Source organism: Aphis gossypii, chromosome X, assembly GCF_020184175.1.
Source record: "Aphis gossypii isolate Hap1 chromosome X, ASM2018417v2, whole genome shotgun sequence".
Taxonomy (NCBI): Eukaryota; Metazoa; Arthropoda; class Insecta; order Hemiptera; family Aphididae; genus Aphis; species Aphis gossypii.
The window spans coordinates 18,688,034-18,709,196 of NC_065533.1; the positions used below are offsets into that span (position 1 = coordinate 18,688,034).

The 21,163-nt window shown below is 24.1% G+C and overlaps 3 protein-coding genes and 1 pseudogene across 3 annotated transcripts; all 4 read left to right on the plus strand.

The window, feature by feature from the left end:
• Positions 1-1,781: 1,781 nt before the first annotated feature.
• LOC126552408 (uncharacterized) lies at positions 1,782-2,966 on the plus strand (annotated as a pseudogene).
• A 755-nt stretch (positions 2,967-3,721) lies between these two features.
• On the plus strand, positions 3,722-5,232 carry LOC114122512 (uncharacterized). The gene is made up of 4 exons (XM_027985193.2): positions 3,722-3,845; positions 3,960-4,109; positions 4,198-4,365; positions 5,026-5,232. The coding sequence occupies exons 1-4, from the start codon at positions 3,750-3,752 to the stop codon at positions 5,203-5,205; spliced, it is 594 nt and encodes a 197-aa protein (XP_027840994.2). The 5' UTR covers positions 3,722-3,749; the 3' UTR covers positions 5,206-5,232.
• Positions 5,233-6,855: 1,623 nt separating this feature from the next.
• Positions 6,856-8,847, plus strand: LOC114122525 (uncharacterized). The gene is made up of 4 exons (XM_027985207.2): positions 6,856-6,968; positions 7,096-7,245; positions 7,663-7,830; positions 8,668-8,847. Exons 1-4 carry the CDS (start codon positions 6,885-6,887, stop codon positions 8,845-8,847), a joined length of 582 nt encoding a protein of 193 aa, XP_027841008.2. The 5' UTR covers positions 6,856-6,884.
• Positions 8,848-15,137: 6,290 nt separating this feature from the next.
• On the plus strand, positions 15,138-17,390 carry LOC114122524 (uncharacterized). Its single transcript, XM_027985206.2, has 4 exons — positions 15,138-15,283; positions 15,410-15,559; positions 15,999-16,166; positions 17,061-17,390. Exons 1-4 carry the CDS (start codon positions 15,200-15,202, stop codon positions 17,235-17,237), a joined length of 579 nt encoding a protein of 192 aa, XP_027841007.2. The 5' UTR covers positions 15,138-15,199; the 3' UTR covers positions 17,238-17,390.
• Positions 17,391-21,163: the final 3,773 nt, after the last annotated feature.

A 21,163-nucleotide genomic window follows, 5' to 3' on the forward strand; every position in this document is an offset into this window, starting at 1 on the left:
TTAAATTTCGCAATAAATTATTGAATTCGTTTTTCTAGTTTTATTTTTTGTTTTTATATTATATTATTGTATTTATATTATAATTCAAATTATGTTATTGAGGTTGAAGTAAAGTTAAAGTAGATGTTGAAAATGAAGTTAAAATTAATCTTGATGTTTATTCAATTTATTTATAATTTAGTTATTATCAATACTTTTTTATTCTAAAATTGTATTTTTAAAAACATTTAAATATATTACTTAAATTATCATCTCTAAAAACTGACATTTTAAAACTATTTTGACGTATTATTTATTGTCTTTTAAAAATGTCTGTTTATTTTATTATTGTAATAATTTTTTTTAAAAGGGTTTAAATGCTATTTGATAGATGATAAAATCACAAGTTATTACTGAAATACATGTCAAATAAAAGGGGAAGAATATAAGATGTAATGGCTTATATTTATATAAATTAATATATTAAAGATATAATTATACTATTTGTAGAATACCTCACAAATAATACTACGGTTGACGAGAATAACTAAACGAAATCAATAATATTAGAAATTTATAGTTAAACTTACTTGTTGCACAAAAAATTATTTTCTTATGTTTTATTTTTATAATTATTATTATACCATGTGTTTATATTAATGACGTGATGTGCGTAGAATCTTGAATAATTATCTAATGATAATTAATATAATAAGTTGTGTTATGTACACAATTTATACACAATACACATGAACTTATGACTATATAATGATTATTTATAGTTTATAATTAATAACTATTTCCGATAATAATCAATTTATGTCATAATCATTTTAAGTTTTAAAATACTACAATTTTGATCAAATAATATATTTTAATCTTTAGTCAGCTGATATTTATTTTTTTTTGTGTCTTCAATGATTGTAATAAATAATAATCATTGTAGGTATTTTTGGTACTATATGACAGTTAAAAAAAAAATTTAATTTAAGAGAAAATCAATGATTAATAATTATAATTCAAACTATAATGCCTTCATGCATAAAGTATTTTTTAAATGTTAATAATAAACTGATTTAAATTAATAATAAAAAAAAAAAACAAAATTAATTATTGCGTAGCCGCATAGGTAATTTTATACTATTCTGTTAAAATTTGCAAATGTGACATATCCGTAACCACTTTGCTATTTTCCCCCCGATTAGATATAATAATATAATTATGTGTGTATGAATAAATTGTAAACGTTCGGTATCTTTTAGAGGTTACAGCTCAAGCTCGTCAAAAAATAATAGTAATTCAAATATTTCAAAGTTGAAAATTTTTAAAATAAAAATTCTGAAAATGTTGTTATTAAATAGACGGAAAGTAGCATAATATATCATTGATAATGATAAACAATTTTTTTTAAAAAAAAAGAACTTGTAGATTATAGCTTTGTATGTGTGATAGTTAAAATTTAGATTTTGCAATAAACAAATTTATCTTATGATAAACTAAATAGTAATTACTACATATAACAACTTATAATAGCTTATTTAATTGTGTACTTGTCTGTTAAAATAAGCAAATAATGTAACATTTCCGGAACCACTTTGTTACTTTTTCCAACTACATATAATTATAAAATTATGTGTACATGGTTATATTATACGCTTCCGGTAACTTTTAGAGAATACAGCTAAAGCATATTAAAAAAAACTGCCAATAATTTATCAATTTATTTATATTTGAAATTTAAACATTATTGCTGTTGAAAATTTGTAAAATAATCTTTCGGTGCTGAAAAGTTATCAATAAAAATGATAATAATGAAAGTGTTTGTTCTTATTGCATTTCTCTCTTTGTCCAATTCGAAAACCAACTTTATGCACAATTTACCTTTGGTAAATTAACAGGTTTACTGCCATATATACCATATATGGTACACTGTTGTATTGCCAAGCAATTAATACAATTAATTACAATGTTTGTCCATTACGCTATAACACAATAATCATATAGTATCATGTCATTAATAAAAAATATTGATTAAAATGTTAAAAAATCATAAACTTGTTTCGCTATTTTTACTAAAACATTGCTAGGAGGCCACACAAACATAATTAATAGGAAAATCGCATTTACGTGTACCCATTTTGGCGCATGGTGTTACTAATATCAATGAATCGAATGTACATTAAATGGTACATGTGGCTCGATAATAATGTTCAGCCGTGTACCAGAAATGGTACACTTAGCAACATGTTATAAACATTAAAAAAAGCCATGGCAGTTAACTTGTTAATAAACTGCTTGATTCATTATATATATTAAGTAATTACTAAGATCACGTTTTATAATTATAATTTATTTGTTTTTGATATTTTTTATACAATTTATTGTGTATTCATTACTCTTACCTCAGGGAGAATATCGTATCGTACACAAAAAAGTATATTCCTGTGAGTCAACAGATGTATGTAAATTTAATGTTTATTATAGTAAAAAAACATTAAGTGTAACCGAGTTAAAAGGAAATTTTACAAATACAATACCTTTTGATGATACTCTTACAGTAAGTAATATTGAATACAAATTAATCGCAAAATATTTAAAAACCTACCAAGATATTTAGTTATTATTTAGTTCAGGTGTAAAGCAAAACGTTTTTCTCAGAAATGAATAAAATGTTATTATATCCGGTATAGTAATCTACTTTATAAATTAAGTGGAAAAAAAAATTAATTTCTACTCGAATATTAAATATTCTAATTTTGTAATATCTAAAATAACGTACTTTTTTTTAATAGCTTGATATAAACGCTGCATCGTGGGGTTAAATTGGGGGTTGGAAACCAAATTCAATGGTTTTCATCACAAAAAATGCATGTAGTAGTTTGAAAAAAATTCTAGGGAACACATGGAATAGAATAGCTATGGCTTATAATGTTCCCAATACTAGCTGTCCAGTACCAGTGGTAATGTATACATTAATTAATTATTAACACTATTTTATATTTTTATTTATTTATATAAAAGATGATACCCTTGAAGGTTAATGTTGTACAGAAAAATATAAACAGCCAGATTTAATAGTATAAAACAAATATAAATGTGATAAAGTTATTAATTAATGAGTTATCGTCATACAAGAATCTTTAGTTCGGACTTTTTTAAGGCCCCCCTCTCTGCGGTCAAAGTCTGCGCACGTCTATGTTTGTTTTATAATATATTTTGTTTTTATTTTTTCCATTAATGTAAACATAACGAAAATATACAGGTCTATTATTTTGTCGGACAATACTCATAATTTAAAAACTTATTATAGTGTAGGACTTCTTAACAGTTTTTAATGTCTTGGTCTTCGCATTTAAAGTACACATAAAATTAAAAATAATATTTAAATTAGGTATATACATAATGAATTCATTTTGATAACACAGTAAGTAAATAATAATAATATTAAAATTAGGACTGTGCATTTGTATAAAAATACATTAGTCTTATCTTATTGTAAAACAAAGCTATGTTCTATAGAAAATGTTGTACTATTCTGTAAAAATTTGCAAATGTATCATTTCCGGAACCACTTAGCTATTTTTTTTCCGATTAGATATACTAATATAATTACGTGTGTATGGATAAATTATATACTTCCGGTAACTTTTAGAGGTTACAGTTCAAGCATGTCAAAAAATCTACAACAATTTATTAATTTTTTTTTATTTTATATTTAATAATTCTAGCTTATGCATATGAATAAAATAATCTAACAGTGTTGCAATAAAATGTCAATAAAAACGATAATGATGAAAGTGTTTGTGCTTATTGCATTTCTCTCTTTGTCAAATTCAAAAAGCAATTATATGCCCAACTTACCTTTGGTAAATTAATAATCTTCTTGATTTATTAAATATATTACGTAAAAAATTTGATTTAAAATTATTATTTACTTGTTTTTGAGATTTTTCATACAATATGTGTATTTATTACTGTAGGGAGAATATCGTATCGTATTTGAGAAAATATATTCTTGTGAGTCAACAAATTTATTTCAAATTAATGTTTATTTTAATAAAAAGACATTAAGTATAACTGAACTGAAAGGAAATTTTACAAACACAATACCTTTTGATGATACTTTTACTGTAAGTATGTATTGAATACAATTAATTGCATAATGTTTAAAATCCTACTTAGGTATATTTAGTAATTACTTACCTATTTTTTTAATAGCTTGATGCAAACACTGCATCTTGGGATTCGATTGGGGGTTGGAAACCAAACTCAGTGGTTTACATCACAAAGAATGCATGCAGTAATTTGAAAAAAGTTCTAGGAAATGTATGGAATACATTATTTAAGTCATTTAACGTTTCCAATACAAGCTGTCCAATACCAGTGGTAAAGTATATATTGATTAAATCATTTTATATACTAACTATTGGCATAACAAATGCGATGACTTGAAAATCAATGAAATTATATTGATGAAAATAGTATTATTATCAGCCAATGTTTTTCACTAATGATTTTCTTTGATTGATTATTAAAAATGATTATATATGGTGAATGAACCGTAGGTAATGTTAAACTTTATTGAATCATTTTAATGAATGTAGATATCTAGTTTATCACCATCAAAGAACTCTACAGAATTTATACTTGAATAGGTACTCATTGATATAATGCATTGTTACGAAGACGACAGTACGTACCTCTTTTAATAATTGTATTTACATTTTTATTTTAAATTAAATTAGAAAAATGACTTAACCGATACAAATTTCGAAATGTATAAAGCAGAAAAATTATAACTGTTTAAATGTGTAATATTTTATATAAAATATGTATTTTAAGGAAGAAACCTCATTGTAGATTTACTTAATATTTAAATTTATTTTAAATATATATATATATATATATATATTATTATGTACTTCAATAATACAATAATTTCGTATAATTTAAATGTAATATTTATAAAAAGTTTACTTAATGTTATATGTATTTACTTCATTCAATTTTGTATTTGTAGTAAATTTTTATCTTTGAATTTTCTAGGGAACATACATATCAACAGGTGTCGACTTGAAGGAATTAGAAGATCTTAACATTCCTAAAGAGTATTTTTATGGAAAATATAAATTAACGGCAAAGATAAAAAATGTAAAGAATGAAGTACTTGGTTGTATGGTAATAGAACACAGTCTTGTACGACCTTGGGAAACATTAATTGATTAGTTTTTAGAAAATAAATGTAATGTATTACGGTCTATCTTAATAATAATTTCTTTTGATTTTTTTTTTTTTTATAGTAATATAAATTATATAATTAGATATCATGAATTATTTTCTACAGATTATTATATAAATTTATATTTTATAAAATATAATAAAAATAGAGTTTTAATTTTATATTTTTATTTATTTATATATAAGATAATACCCTTGAAGGTTAATGTTGTACAGAAAAATATAAACAGAACAATAAAAAAGGTTGTATGTACACAAATTAATTTTTAATATATTTATTTTAAAATTTCTATTACTATATGTAAATGTATTGTTCTTATTGTTCTTACTGTAAGGAGAATATCGTTTGATATATAGGAAAATATATCCTCAAGAGTTAACAAATTTATTTCAATTTGATGGTCATTATAGTAAAAAACATGTAAACGAGTTAAAAGGAAATTTTAAATTCCGTTACCTTTGGTTGATACTCTTACAGTACGTATGTTTCTAATACAATAAGTGAAATATTATACAGTGACACTTAATTAGGTTAAACCTAACTTAGGTTTTTAAAACAATTTTAGCGTTTAAAACTTTGAAAAAGGTTAAGCCATTAATTTTTAAACAATTTTCAAAGTTTGTTAAGATAAAGTTTATTTCTTGCTAATCAGTGTTACTGCAATAGTCGATTTTTAATTATTTTTTTTCCAAGAAATAATTTGTATCATAAAATGTATCATTTATAGGTAATCAACAGATATATTTTATCATAATTTAATATGATCGCGTGATACACGCCCGTTGGCCGATACACAACATATTATTGTCATAACCTAATCATCTTATTAATTTTTTCAACAGTTTGTTAAATACTGTCGAGTGTCGAGTATAATAATATGTATTGACGTATTGAAAATTTTAATATTATGAATTATGAATCTTCAAGTTCGTAATGTTATTATTTTATTATTGTGTTCGTTTGAATGACAATACATTAATGCATCACTCTATAAAGTATAGACATGCATTTCCGACATTCTGTATTTCTGTATACACGTATTATTGCCTTTTAAATGCATCGTGTGCCATCAATTTTAATGGTACTGTTAAGTTAGAAAACTAAAAAAAAAGTGTATTTCCTATTGATCTGTTGAAACAATCGTATATATTCAAAATCAGGAGCCAAAACAAAGTTACGTATAGAACTTAAAAACTGCTTGAAAATTGGACATTTTGATTTATATTAATTAGACCAAAAATAATGTTAAAAATCTATTTGATCAATGCAATTTATAACAAACATAAAACTATTTTCAAACTCAATAACTTATTGCCTTCTACGTGTTTTAATTGAAATTTAGATTTTGCAATTAATAATTTCACTTTATGATAAGCTGATCAGTTATAAATACTATATACTACACGTTATTATAATATAATTAATTTTGTACTATTCTGTTAAAATTTGCTTTTATAACATTTCCGGAACCACTTTATTACTTTTTTCGATTAAATCTAACTATATAATTATGTAGTTATGGATATATAATATACTTTTCGAGGTAACAGCTCATGATGTTAACAACTCTCTACAATATATCAATTTATAATTTTATATAATATAAGATCATTCTTGCCATTAACGTTTATAAAATAAAGTATCACTGTTAAAATAAAGTAAAAAAATGATAATAACAAAAGTGATTATGCTTATTGTATTTTTCTCTTTATCAAACTCAAATACTAGCTTTATGCCCAACTTACCTTTGGTAAACTATTAATCTTCTTAATTTATTAAATATATTATGTGTTTTTATTAAAATCACGATTTATAATTATAATTTATTTTTTTTAATATTTCTATTAAAATATGTATATTTCTTACTCTTACTACAGGGAGAATATCGTATGGCGTTTGAGAAAATATATCCCTGTGAGTCAAAAAATGTATTTCAATTAAATTTTTACTTTAGTAAAAAGACATTAAGTTTAACTGAGATAAAAGGAAATTTAACATTCTTGTTACCTTTGGATGACACTCTAATAGTAAGTTTATTTTTATTAAAATAAGTGAAATATTATAGTTCCATATTTATCGAAATATATGGTAAATTTTTTGTTCAATCTTATGGCAAAACCAAAATGTATTTCTCAAAAATGAATAAATGATTATAGAATTATTAAGTAGAATTTACTACCAAAAAACTTTTTAAATTATAACACCATTTTTTTTTTGTTTTATATATAATTTACAATAAATGTATTATCATAATGTTTCGAATGAAGAGGCCTTATTACTTATTGCTCTGATAAAAAAAAATTTTGACTTTCAATCTCTCATATTTGGTAGGACTCAATTATTGAGTGTATGAATGAAATGAAAAAAAAAACATTAAATTTCTACTTGCATTATAAATATTCTAATTGCATAATGCTTAAAATAAGGTATTATGTTGTTTTTAGCTTGATGTAAACGCTGCATCTTGGGATTCAATTGGGGGTTGGAAACCAAACTCTATGGTTTACACCTCAAAGAATGCATGTAGTAATTGGAAAAAACTCCTAGGGAACGTATGGAATTCAATACTGAAGTCTTATAACGTTTCCGATACTAGCTGTCCAATACCATCGGTAATGTAAAAAAAAATAAGTAATTTATTTTGTATATTAACAATAAATTGAACAAAGGTGACGAAATAAAAATCAGTGAATTAAAATTAATATTAAGTGCTATCATATTATAATATTTGCAATGATTTTTTTGTTTAATTATTAACAATGTCTATACCTACTTAACCTATTTAAAATTAAAATGGTTATAGAGAAGAAAGGAATATTATTAGATGAATCTAAAATGTGTAAATATACACTATGTTGTAACTATAAAAAATAATAAAAAGCTTAAACTACATAAATTAAAATGAAGAGAAAAAGTTAAAATATATTTGTTTGATTTATTATTATTGATTATTGATTTAATTATTGAGGTAATAGTAGAGTAATAAAATTGATAATTTATTATGTTTGATAAAAGTAATATTTAAATTAGTGAGATTAAATTTAAAAAATGTGGCATCTTTGTTTGCTATCGTTAAGAAATGACAAAATATTACTAAGCGATGATATTATTTCCTTCCGATTTTAGGAATTGTCATCATTTCCTAAATGTAACATTTTCGGTAAAAATACTATGTTTTGATTTATATTTAATATAAAATAAAGTTTAGTTGTTAAATATTTACAGTAGTATTGATTACTTTTGAATTTATTAATTTATATGTTTTAAATTTAAAATTTTTATGACATTTAATTACGTTAATTTTAAAGACATTTTTCTTCTTCTTCAAAAAAAAAAAATAACAGGTTCTTGTAATTAAAATTCATTAATTAATTTAACTGTACTTTAGAAGTATGTGTACTACTTCTATCAGATATGTATTTGTAACAAATTATCTTTCAAATTTTCAGGGAAATTATACAACAACAGGTCTTGACATAAAGAAATTATCAGATCATAACTTTCCTAAGGTGTATTTTTATGGAAAATATAAATTAACATGTAAGATAAAAAATATAAAAAATGATGTACTTGGTTGTGTAGTACTTGAGTATAGTCTTTTACGTCCTTGGGAAAAACAATTTGAATAATTTTTACAAAATTAATATAATGTGTTACTGTCTATCTTAATAATAATTTCTTTTGTTTTTTTTCTTTTTTTATTTATTTTATAGTCATAATTAGATATCATGAATTATTTTTTACAGATTATTATATCAATTTTTATTTTATTCTATAAAATAAAAATAGAGTTTTAATTTTACATTTTTATGTATTTATATATAAGATAACACTATCGAAGGTTAATGAAGCACAGAAAGATATAAGCATAGAACAATAATAAAAGCAACAATAAATAACAATTATAAATTTTATTTATAATAAATAAAATATTAATGACTTAACCTAATTAAATCATACATTTTTAAACAATTTCTTTCCAAAAAATAATTTATATCATAAAATGTATTGTTAATAGGTAATCAACAAATATATTTTATCATAAATTAATATAACCTCGTGATATACGCCCGTTGACCAATATACAACAAATTATTGTCATAACATGATTAATATTTTAATTTTTTCAACAATTTTTCGAGTATAATAATATGTATTGACGTATTGAAAATTATAATATTATAAATTATGAATCTTCAAGTTCGTAATGTTACTACAAAGTTACAATGATAACCAAATATTTATCTACATAAGATGGTATATAAAACTTAAAATATTTATTAAGATAATAGATAAAAAAAACAACAGATAATTTAAAAAACTGACTTTATTATTACAAGAGATTAGCATACGGTTAAGCGGACTGTATTTAACGATATTATACTTACGTCTGTAACAAACATGCATCTATTTCAAATTTATTTATCACGCTCTAATGTAATTAACGTTGTTAAACATTTAATTCTGTGAACCGAAATAGTTTATTACGAACTTTTAAATAAATCTTAAGTTTTTGATTATTATGCGTTTTACCTTATACAGATTATCACCTGATTATATATTAAACCAGCGGTTCTCAACCCGGGAGCCGTCGATGAATAACTAGAGGGCTTTGAAATATTTATTTCATTTAAAACATGTTCGATTATTTAGTTATTTTCTTTACATTTTAATACACAAATAAAGCGCATGTAAATTTAGTACTTCATTAAGAAAAAATAATTAATGATTTTGATTGAGGAGGAGTCTAGATAGTTTTAAATTAAATTTAGGGGCCCCTATTACAAAAAAGGTTGAGAAATACTATATTTCACTACTAAGAACTTAAAATTTAATACTATGTTTTTAATTAAATGCTTGCTTATAATCTAAAGAATAATACTATACAATAACTTGAAACAAATTGTATATTATGTGTTTGCAGGTTACGTAATCATTATCATGATAAAAATAACATTATTATTCGTTTTGAAAGGTTATACATATTTAATAACATACACAAAATATTTTTTTGTGATGTCTCTTTTAGACTATATAATATAATATATTTATTCTAGTTCAATAATAATTTCATTACTATATTCAAATGGCAATAATAACTTTATTTTAACACGGCGCATTAGATAGACAATTTAGGTACACCATCCATAGACAAGTATGCTAACACCATATTATTATATACACCACAGTATACTGACCCCATCTACCTTCGATGGGCTTTTTCATAGCTTAAAACAAAATCTATATCATTAAGTAGGTATACTAGTCATATATAATATTTTCACAATAAGTCGTTTAGGATAATATATTAATATAGTTCTTAAAGTCATTTATTATACATTTAGTATTACCTAGGCTGATTTATTTTGTTTCGAATGATATTCATGTTTATGCAGCGTATTTTAAATACCGTAAAACAGTGTGGACGTGTTTATAGTATTGTTAAATAAAATCTTAAAACTAATATGTATATTTTTATAATAAATTGCATTGCCTATGATGAAATGAATAATATAAATATCTACCTATAAATAAAAATAAGCTTTAGTCCCATAAGTATATTTGATTTCGTGATATTTTTGTTTAATAAACTTACTTAACTTAATTAATAAAATTAAAACGGATTCTGAAGTCAAAGAAGACCTTAAATTAATTTAGGTTATCCTCAAATTAAATTTTCCAATAAATTATCCAATCGGGTTTTCTCGTTTCATTTATTATTTATTTTTATTTTTTTATAATACATGTAATATAATAGGTATTAACGATAATTGCTTCAATATATTTTATAATATTTTGTAGGTACCTACTGTAAATAAAATCAAATGGAAATCAATTTAGCTTCTAGAGTAAATAATATGAGATGTGATAACGAAATGAATTTAGTTTTACTTCTATTTAACTCACAGAAGAAAATAATTTTTTTAATTATCCTTCATATTATTATTATAAGTAACGAAGTTGAGAAAACGTCATCTCCATCGCCCAATGTCTATTATCCTCATCGTAACAGAAACTGCAATGGCCGTCCCTCTTGTCTTAATAGACTGGGGATCTCTGGTTTTCCAAGTCGGGGGTTGGTTGACCAGCTAACAACCCGTCACAGTAAAAACTCTTCTGTTATGAATCTTCTAAACATGGCTCAAAGACTGAACAATACTGACTACCAGAAAGGAATTGGAAACGGAAAACTTCAAGGTATAAAAATTGAATAACAATGTATAAAATCGAATGCATATAGCAATCGATAAAGAACACAGATCACGGATAAAAAATATAGTATGTCTTTATATTATATAGATTCAGAGGTGCAAAAAAATATTTTATGATTTTACGATATTACCCGTAACAAATTTATAGTGCACGTGGTTTTATCTATAATGTAAGTTATGTTAAAAAAAACACAACACAATTTTCAACCCAGTCATTTGGTTGATTTGTACTAGTTATAAAATATCTACAAATTTAAATAATAATAATAACTTTTATTTTATCAAAGTTGTTATTATAATTAACAAAAAAACATTCTTTCTAGATCACAAATCATGGTCTCTGAGTTAGATTATTAATTGGTTAGTCATAATTTCTCTTTTTATATAATATACTAGTCGACCCGTCATAGCTTCGCCTGTGATTGGTTGTTTATTTTGCATTCAGATGATGATATGTAGAATTTTTTATTCAAATTTTGTCGTTTAATAATTTCGGCAAGTCAATTTAAAAACGGTTAATGGAAATGTATTGAAATGTTTCTATCGGTATTAATGATAAATATATTTTTATTAAAAATGAAAATATAAAAATACAATCCCTCTCTTCCATCTCCCCGTCAAAAAATTAAATATCGGGTGATGTGGTGACATTCAAAAAAGTATTTAGTACAACTCTGTGAAAAAAATTGTAAAAAAGTTCAATACAGCGTCGTCAGAATATTGGAACATTTAATTACAATACACCCTCTCCCAGCCCTTTCCAGACAAAAAAAAGTTTAAAATCTGAAGATAAGGTAATTACATTTAAGAAAGTAATTGGTACAAAACTGTGAAAAAATAGAAAAAAACATAAATAGTTTTGTCACAAAATGGGAACATAAAAAAGGCCTGTTCTTGTGGACCTCACAGAGAGACCCCAAAAATTAGTTTTGTTTTTTGATTTTTCAAGAACTTAAATTATTAAGTTATAATTATATTTCTTGTTAACAAAAGTGGTACCAAAACCTTCAGCAGACTGTAAAGTATAACAGTATAAAATGTTTGCCAAATTGCTTTTGTAAAGTTTTCTTGGTTAACGTGGTCGTAGAAAACCCCTTACAGTTTTAGATAATAGTATAGATAGATATTTAAAGATTATATTATTTTAAATTGTTAATTATATTTGTTATTTACAAGTATCATTAAGTGGCTTATAAAAACTATATTATTATCATTATTTTTGTGTGTAATATATTTATTGAATTAAAATGAGCATTAACAATATTTTTTTAACGTATATAAATAATTATAATTTTATTTTGTAATTTAAATAAAAAATAAAAGATTAAATTGACTACATTAGAGAGTAATTTTATAATAGTCCTTACGTACTAATATCGCCTACAAAAAAATAAGAAAATCGTAAGTTTGTTTATTAGTGTTTTTAAGAAGATCTCATAACCAATAGGGTGATTTTTTATTTATTTATATGTTGTTATAGTTATATAAGATACAATGGTTTACATTTATAAATATAATAGCTGATCTCGCACCGCGTTTCCCGTAACATATTAAATAATGTCACTAGATTAACTCTGTCTTAAAATTATATACAATTGTAACTGACCCCGTGCACTTTGTTGTCCGTTAAAAATGCCAACTTAATAATATGATTTAAACTGTTTAATTTATTATTATTCGGTCTTATGGTGTTCAAAATTTAAAAATTTTCACTGACCAATTTGAATTTAAAAAAATTGTGCAAGCACCACATTAAAATGCGAATTATGTAAAATGCTTTTTTATTGCTCACTAAATTTGTGATACCTAACTTAACCTACTGTGTAAATTGCAAGCCTTGATCTATTATTGTTCAGGATCCACGTTTACCAGTCAATGAGTTAGTCAGAATTCAGGTTATATTATAGCTTGGTGTTGCCCTTGAGACTCTTATAATTATGTAAGCAGTATATTATCAGGTAGGTAATCCACCATAGGTGGATTACGAACTTCACAAGATGTGTACGTACTACGTAACTTCATAATTTCTAATCATTATGTTTCAAGGTTATATGAATTTTTTTTACTTGATCTAACCTACGGTGGATTAGATAAAAAAATATGATAAAATGCCATCTCGTGGTTTTTATATAGTTTTAATAACAATCCGACATATGTATTATCGTATTTACGACTTTATTATTACAATTTACAACTAATTATTATTGAAAAACATTATTATTATAATTTGGTACTTAAGATTAGTAGTATAACAAACCAGTAATCCAAGAATACAGAGTACTCGTTTTTCGTTATTGGTTTCGTCGGGGGTGACAAACCGATGTCAACACGTCGTCGGCATGCAACACATCAGTAATATATTTATGATGCATTGTAAACAATAACTATTTACCTATATAATTTTAGCAAATTCATTGATCAAAGTGCATATAAAAATATAATTTTCAATACATTTTTTTCATTTTTATCCCTTTTACTCTTTTAAGCCCCGTAGAGGTTGAATTTTGAAAAATCCTTTCTTAGTGGGTGTCTACAACACCAACAACACTACTGTCCAAATTTCATACTCATAGCTTCAGCGGTTCTAACTAGGTGAAGATGAATGACTCAAGACAAGTTATTTTATTTATAGAAATCAATTTATATTTTATAATATTATAATACATAAAATAGTTTTATTTTTAAAAATAATATTATTTTGATACCATAGTCAGACAATACTTACAGTATTAACATTAGACTGTGAATGGATTTGTAGGAAAATGCAGTATTTTAAGCATATTGTAAAACAAAACTTCATGTTTATGGTTAATAATTGGTATGTAAGAAATGTCATGGTGAGTATCCACGTATAGTGAATAATATTCGATGAATTCATGTATCATGGAAACGCGGCTGAGTTTTTAATAAGTCATATCAAAGTTCTCACACTCAATAAAGTCAAGTCATAATTTATTAGCTTTTCTAAATTTTCATTAGGATTTGAATAAATTTTATACTCAATGAATTTATAAAACAGATTTTATATTATTATATTTATAAAACATAAGTGTATATGGTATATCTAAATGGTGTATTAAAATACTTATAAAATTGTCATTTATTTTCTAACTATTATTAATTTTAATTTTCGTAATTAAACATATTGAGAATGTAATGTCTGAAAAATTTGTTAAAGAAATTTATAGAAAAATAAAAAAAAATTATTACTTTCTGTTCAATTGAAAAATTCGTACATTAAAAACTGGAACCAAAAAATAAGTTATGTAGAACTTGAAAAGTGCTTGAAAGTTAGACATTTTGATTTATTTTGATTGGATTAAAAAAGACTTAAAAATCATAATAATTTTAACAAACATAAAAATATTTCAAAACTCCAAGCCTTCTGCTTTTTATGATAATAACAATTTAGATTTTGCAGTTAATAATTTCACTTTATGATAAACTGTTCTATAATAAATAATAATTAATATACACTACAGCTTATTACAACATTACTAATTTTGTAATATTCTGTTAAAATTTGCAAATGTAACATTTCCGGAACCACTTTGTTATTTTTTTTCTGATCAGATATAATTATATAATTATATGTGAATAGATATATTATATACATCCGATAACTTTTAGAGGTTAACCTCAAGTATTCAAGTATATCAAAAACCCCTCAATAATATATCATTTAGTTCATATATAACTTCTAATCATTATTGGTGGTGATAACTAAAAAAAAAAAACCAATCAGTGTAGAAATAAAATTTTAACAAAAATGATTATCGTCAAAGTGTTTATTCTTATTGCATTTATCTCTGTATCCAATTCAAAAAGCAACTTTATGCCCAACTTACCTATGGTAAAATAATAATCTCCTTGATTTATTAAATAATATATTACGTGATTACTATGATCACGATTTACAATTAAAATTTACTTGTTTTTGAGATTTCTTATACAATATGTGTATTCATGATTACTACAGGGAGAATATCGTACCGTACTTGAGAAAACATATACTTGTGAGTCAACAAATTTATTTCAATTTAATCTTTATTTTAGTAAAAAGACATTTAACACAACAGAGATGAAAGGAAATGTAACATTCTTGTTACCTTTTGACGATACTCTTACAGTAAGTATAATGTATATATTGAAAATAATTAATAATATAATACTTGTGTACCTACCTAGATAATATTATATTATTTGGTTAAACTCTAAGGGGAAAATGTAATTGTTCGAAATTTTTAAATGATTAATAGAGTTACTATTAAAAAGAAATCACAATCTAACATTTTTTTTTTTTTAATTCAAACATATTTTTTTCATTGAGTGCATAATTTACATCAATTCCATTACCTAAATAATTTGATTAAAGTAAGTATGCGTTGATAAACATAAGTTCACATTTTCAATTTTACACATTATTTGTTGAGGGAGGTTATAGTAATCTACATAATGAATTAAGTAAAAAACAATAATTTATAATATATTATATATATTTAATAAATATAAAATATAATATAATTCAAATTTATACCTAAAATAATGTATTTTTTTTTTATATATAGCTTGATATAAACGCTGAATCATGGGGTTCAATTGGGGGTTGGAAACCAAATGCAATGGTTTACACTACAAAGAACGCATGTAGTAATTTTAAAAAACTTCTAGGGAAGGTGTGGAATACATTAACAGATTCATTTAATATTCACACCAACAATTGTCCAATACCAAGGGTAATGTATTTATTAAATAATTCATTTTTACACTTCATATTACAAATGTGATGACTTAAAAATCAATGAAATTATATAAATAAAAATAATTTCATCACTGAAAAATATTTTATAATAATGATTTTTCTTGTTTGATTATTAACAACGATAATAGACTATAAAATTGAACTGTAGGCTTGTTTGTTATAGCCTACTGTCCATGTTATTGTAACAACTGTATTTTTTTGGTTTGGTTTTGTTACGTTAGCAGCACATGACGGCAATAAAAATTAAATTTAACGATGTAATTATGTCAACGGAATGTAAAAAAAACGGCATCAAAAAATGGTTTTAGAGTAAAAATACTTATTATAAAATTTGTAGAGAACAATATTTTGGAGATAACCTGGTTTAGGTTTTGTAATAATCTAAATACACAGTCCGTAATTAAAGGAACAAAAACATTATATTTAGCATTCTTATAATAACTCTAACTTTTTAATACTTAATATTTAAAAAAAACACAAACCAGGTTTCCTTTTAAATATTGTTCTCTTCAAATTTCATAATAGATATTTTTACTCGAAAACCATTTTTCGATGCCGTTTTTTTACATTCCGTGGACATGTTTTTACAGCCGAAAATGACCAGTGTGGTGTCCTCTTAATCAAATTAAACGTTAAGCACATACAATCTAAAAATTGAGTGCATATTTATGTATTTATTATACCTATTTAATATTTTAAATGAGAAACGTCTAATTTTATTTTAAATTTATATTTTTCAAGATTTAAGTACTTCAAAATTATAACAAATTCATATAATTTAAATTCAATAGTTATTAAAATCATACTTTAGATATATGTGTGCTTTTAATAATTATGTATTTTAACAATGTATTCTTGAATTTTTCAGGGAACATTTGTAACAACATTTGTTGACTTGAAGGAATTAGAAAATCATAACGCTCCAAAGGTGTTTTTTTATGGAAAATATAAGTATATATTCAAGTTTAAAAATGAACAAAATAAAATACTTGGTTGCTTTGTTATGGAGGTGACTCTTCTTCGACCTTGGGAAAAACCAGCTTAATCAAATTTAAAAAAAATAATAATATAATATGTAGCAATTTTAATTATTCTGTCTTTTAATATTTTTTTGTTGTATAATCATTATTTGTATTATACATTAGTTATTAGTCACCATAGATTATTATATCAATATATTACATATTTTTTTTCCGAAGTTAGCTCAAATTAATATACATAATAGTTTTATTTAAAAAAATAATATTTAAATGACTTACATAATTCCAAATAATTCCGTTTTATGTTGGCACATAAATTTCACAAAGATGACAAGCTATTGACAATGAAAGCAATAGAATCTTTAGAATTCATTAAAAAGGTAATATTGTGATTTGCATTGGTTGTGTAATGAATTAAATTTCAAAATACTGTCCTGAAATTCTGTCTTCGATTCCTCTTAATGTTCTCTCTATCATAGACCATACTACGCTCCATTCCCACGTTTCACGTCACAACTCATAAAAATACTTTTGTCTTTTCGCTTCTGTTAACTGAATGGTCCGGATGTAATGTTTTGGGGAATAACATAGAAACATATTTGAACAATTTAATTAATTCAATATCTATATTACACTAAAATATGATTTGGCCTAGAACGGATAATGATACGGTCACCGTAATATTTCTTACACAACTTTACACACACAGACCGATCTTTGTAATTTTTTGCTTATACACGGTGTACTCTCATTTATCTGTGAGCTGATTATTTGTTGTTTTTCGCGAAATCATATTATATGTATACAAATAAATATATATATATATCCTTACATTATTCGTCATTATCGGTTTAATTGGGTTGTGATAGCCAATTACTCGATAACGACGTAAAATACAATATGCTTGTTTAATATTAATAATTTTTTTGGTAATTTTTGATACGTTTAATGAAAAAAATCATGATTAGCGGATTATCCGCGCAATTTGCTTATCCGTGGACGCCCTGCCACTTTATTCCACGGACAAGAGGTGGACAGGGTCATCGTTGAGTAAAATATACTGTGAGTGTCAGTGTGTACAGTTGACTGTAATTAGGTAATTCAGACATTCAGTGTTAAGAAGTAATAAAATGAATCAGTATGTAATTGGTAAATGGACAGTGTTAAGTGAAATATATGACATAATGTTATGTGATAGTACTTACAATAAATTAACTATCGAAAAATTGCCACTATTAGAGTGTATAATATAAGTAATATAGATATAATAGATGTAGTTATATTCGAGCCCTATTAGTCAGTTGATAAAAAAAAAAAAAAATGATAATGATTATATAAAAATTGTCCTGCTATAGAATGCCGAAATTGACGATTAGCAACGATCACATGTGTAATATATAATAAAAATAAAAATATAATGTATATTTAACCGATAAAATTTTGGAAATAAGTACACAATCGAACCCGATAATAGTATAATAAAGGCGATTCGCTCCCACACTATTGGTAAAATGAAAACGTAATATTAAAAATCAAACGAATAGCAAATGAGTCACGCAGAATAATAAAAGCTTCAAAGGGCTTTATTTTACGTCAGTACGTAGGTACGTGATAAGTGATAACGTATACGATATCGGGCCGGTAGTGGTATCCGCCGCCGGCGAAACAGGATGGCCCACGGACTTTCAATGCGTAACCTTCCTAAATTAATTATAACAATGAAATATTTAAACAAACATATAAAATAATAAAATTCCAATATACATATATTATGTTGTGCGTGGTGGTCAGCGGAGGAGATAAATATAGGTAATTGACTCTTATATTATTATAGCTAAGCGGGTGGTTGGTCGTGTTGATGATCCGCAAACATGTTATCGATTACGGAATACTATATTATTATAATAATATTAAATACAATTAATATTGCGTACTCCGGGGGAAAACGGTTAGGATTGTTTAAACACATTAGTTACTTCTAAAGTATAACTTTAAATCGATCCTTACTCATTTGTCACTTAAATACTTCAAAGTTTAACATACCCATATAAAATAAAAATTCTGGAAAATATGTTTTTAATAGGTAACATAATAAATCAAATCGACGATAAGGAATAGTCGAAATTGAGGAAAAGGGTAGAAAAAGAAAAAAGATTGTTTATTCTTTTCTGATTTTTTGAAACTATTGTAGGTTCAAAACTAAGAACCGGTTAAAAAAAAATTTGACCTTAAAAACAGATTAAAAATTAGAAATTTTGATTTATTTTAATTGCAACAAAAAAAAAACTTAAACATTTAACAATAAAATATTGTAATCTACCTAATCATTGTAATCTAACAAACATTAAGCTATTTATAAACTCAATAGTATATAGCCTTCTACGTGTGGCGGTTAAAAGTTAGTTTTTGAAATAAATAATTTTACCATATAGGTAATAATTATTACATAGGTACTAAAACTTATAACAACATAAATAGTTTTGTACTATCGTATTGAAATGTTCAAATAGGTATATTATTTCCGGAACCACTTTATTACTTTTATCCAATTTGGTAATAATATTATATAATTATGCTATATGGATATATTTTATACTTCCTGTGATTTTTAATAGTTATAGTTCAAGCATGTCAAAAACTCATTAAAATTGATCAGCATATTTATATTTAATATCAAATATATATTTAATATTAAATATTTAATCATTTTTGCTGCTGAAAATGTATAAAATAATCTAATACCTAGTGTTGAAATAAATTATCAATAAAAATGATAATAATAAAAGTGTTTGTTCTAAATTTCTAATTGCGTTTATCTCTTTGTCCAATTCAAAAAGCCACTGTATACAAAATTTACCTATAATAAAATAATAATATTCTTGATATATTAAATATATTATGTAATTACTATGATCACGATGTATAGTTATAATTTACTTGTTTTTGAGATTTCTTATGCAATATGTGAATTTATAACTACAGGGAGAATATCGTACTGTATTTGAAAAAATATATTCTTGCTAGTCAATAAATGTATTTCAATTAAATATTTATTAATGTAAAAAGACATTTAATATAACTGAGATGAAAGCTATTATTACATTGTTATTACCTGTGGATGATGCTCGTACCGTAAGTATATATTAAAAATTATTTATGATATAATATTTGAATACATATAGGTAATCTATATAGATAATATATTTTTATTATTTGCTTCAAGTTTAAGGGAAAAATGTAATTGTTCAAAATTTTTAAATGATGAATACAACTACCATTAAAGAGAAATTAAAATTTAACAATTTTTTTTTAAATTGATATATATTTTAGTTTATGAACGAAGTGATGAATGTATTGATTTTACAATGATGTGTGTTTTTTTTTGTGTCTATATGTACACTGTACAGTATAACTAGTCGAAATAATGCTTCAATTTTAAACTTCGGGGTTGGTTTCCGATGGTGAAGTGAAAAAAAACCTTGGTGCATTAAAGAGGTCAAAAGTAAGAATTTTCCAATAGTTTTCAAAAAAAATGATTTTTTTATATGGTTGTAACTCAATCACTAATCACTTTAAATACTTGACATTTTCGCCAAATGTTCATATTAGAGTTATATAATATAATATAAACAGTTAAATTTTCAAAATATTTTGACTTTTTTCCAGCATTTCATAGATAACTGAAATTTGTGATTTTTCTGAGAATTTTTTTTCGGAGTGTCGATAAAAAAAAATTTGGATCACCAAAAGAACTTGAATATTTAATACAAGATTGCTTATGAGATATTCTTATTGTAGTTAAAAAAAAAAAATCAAAAATCTTTAAACAATTACTATGATCACGATTTATAGTTATACTTTATTTGTATTTGATATTTATTTAAATATGTATATTTATCATTCAAACTGAAAGGATAATATCGTATGGTATATGAAAAAATTTATCCTAGTGAGTCAACAAATTTATTTTAATTTAATCTGTATTTTAATA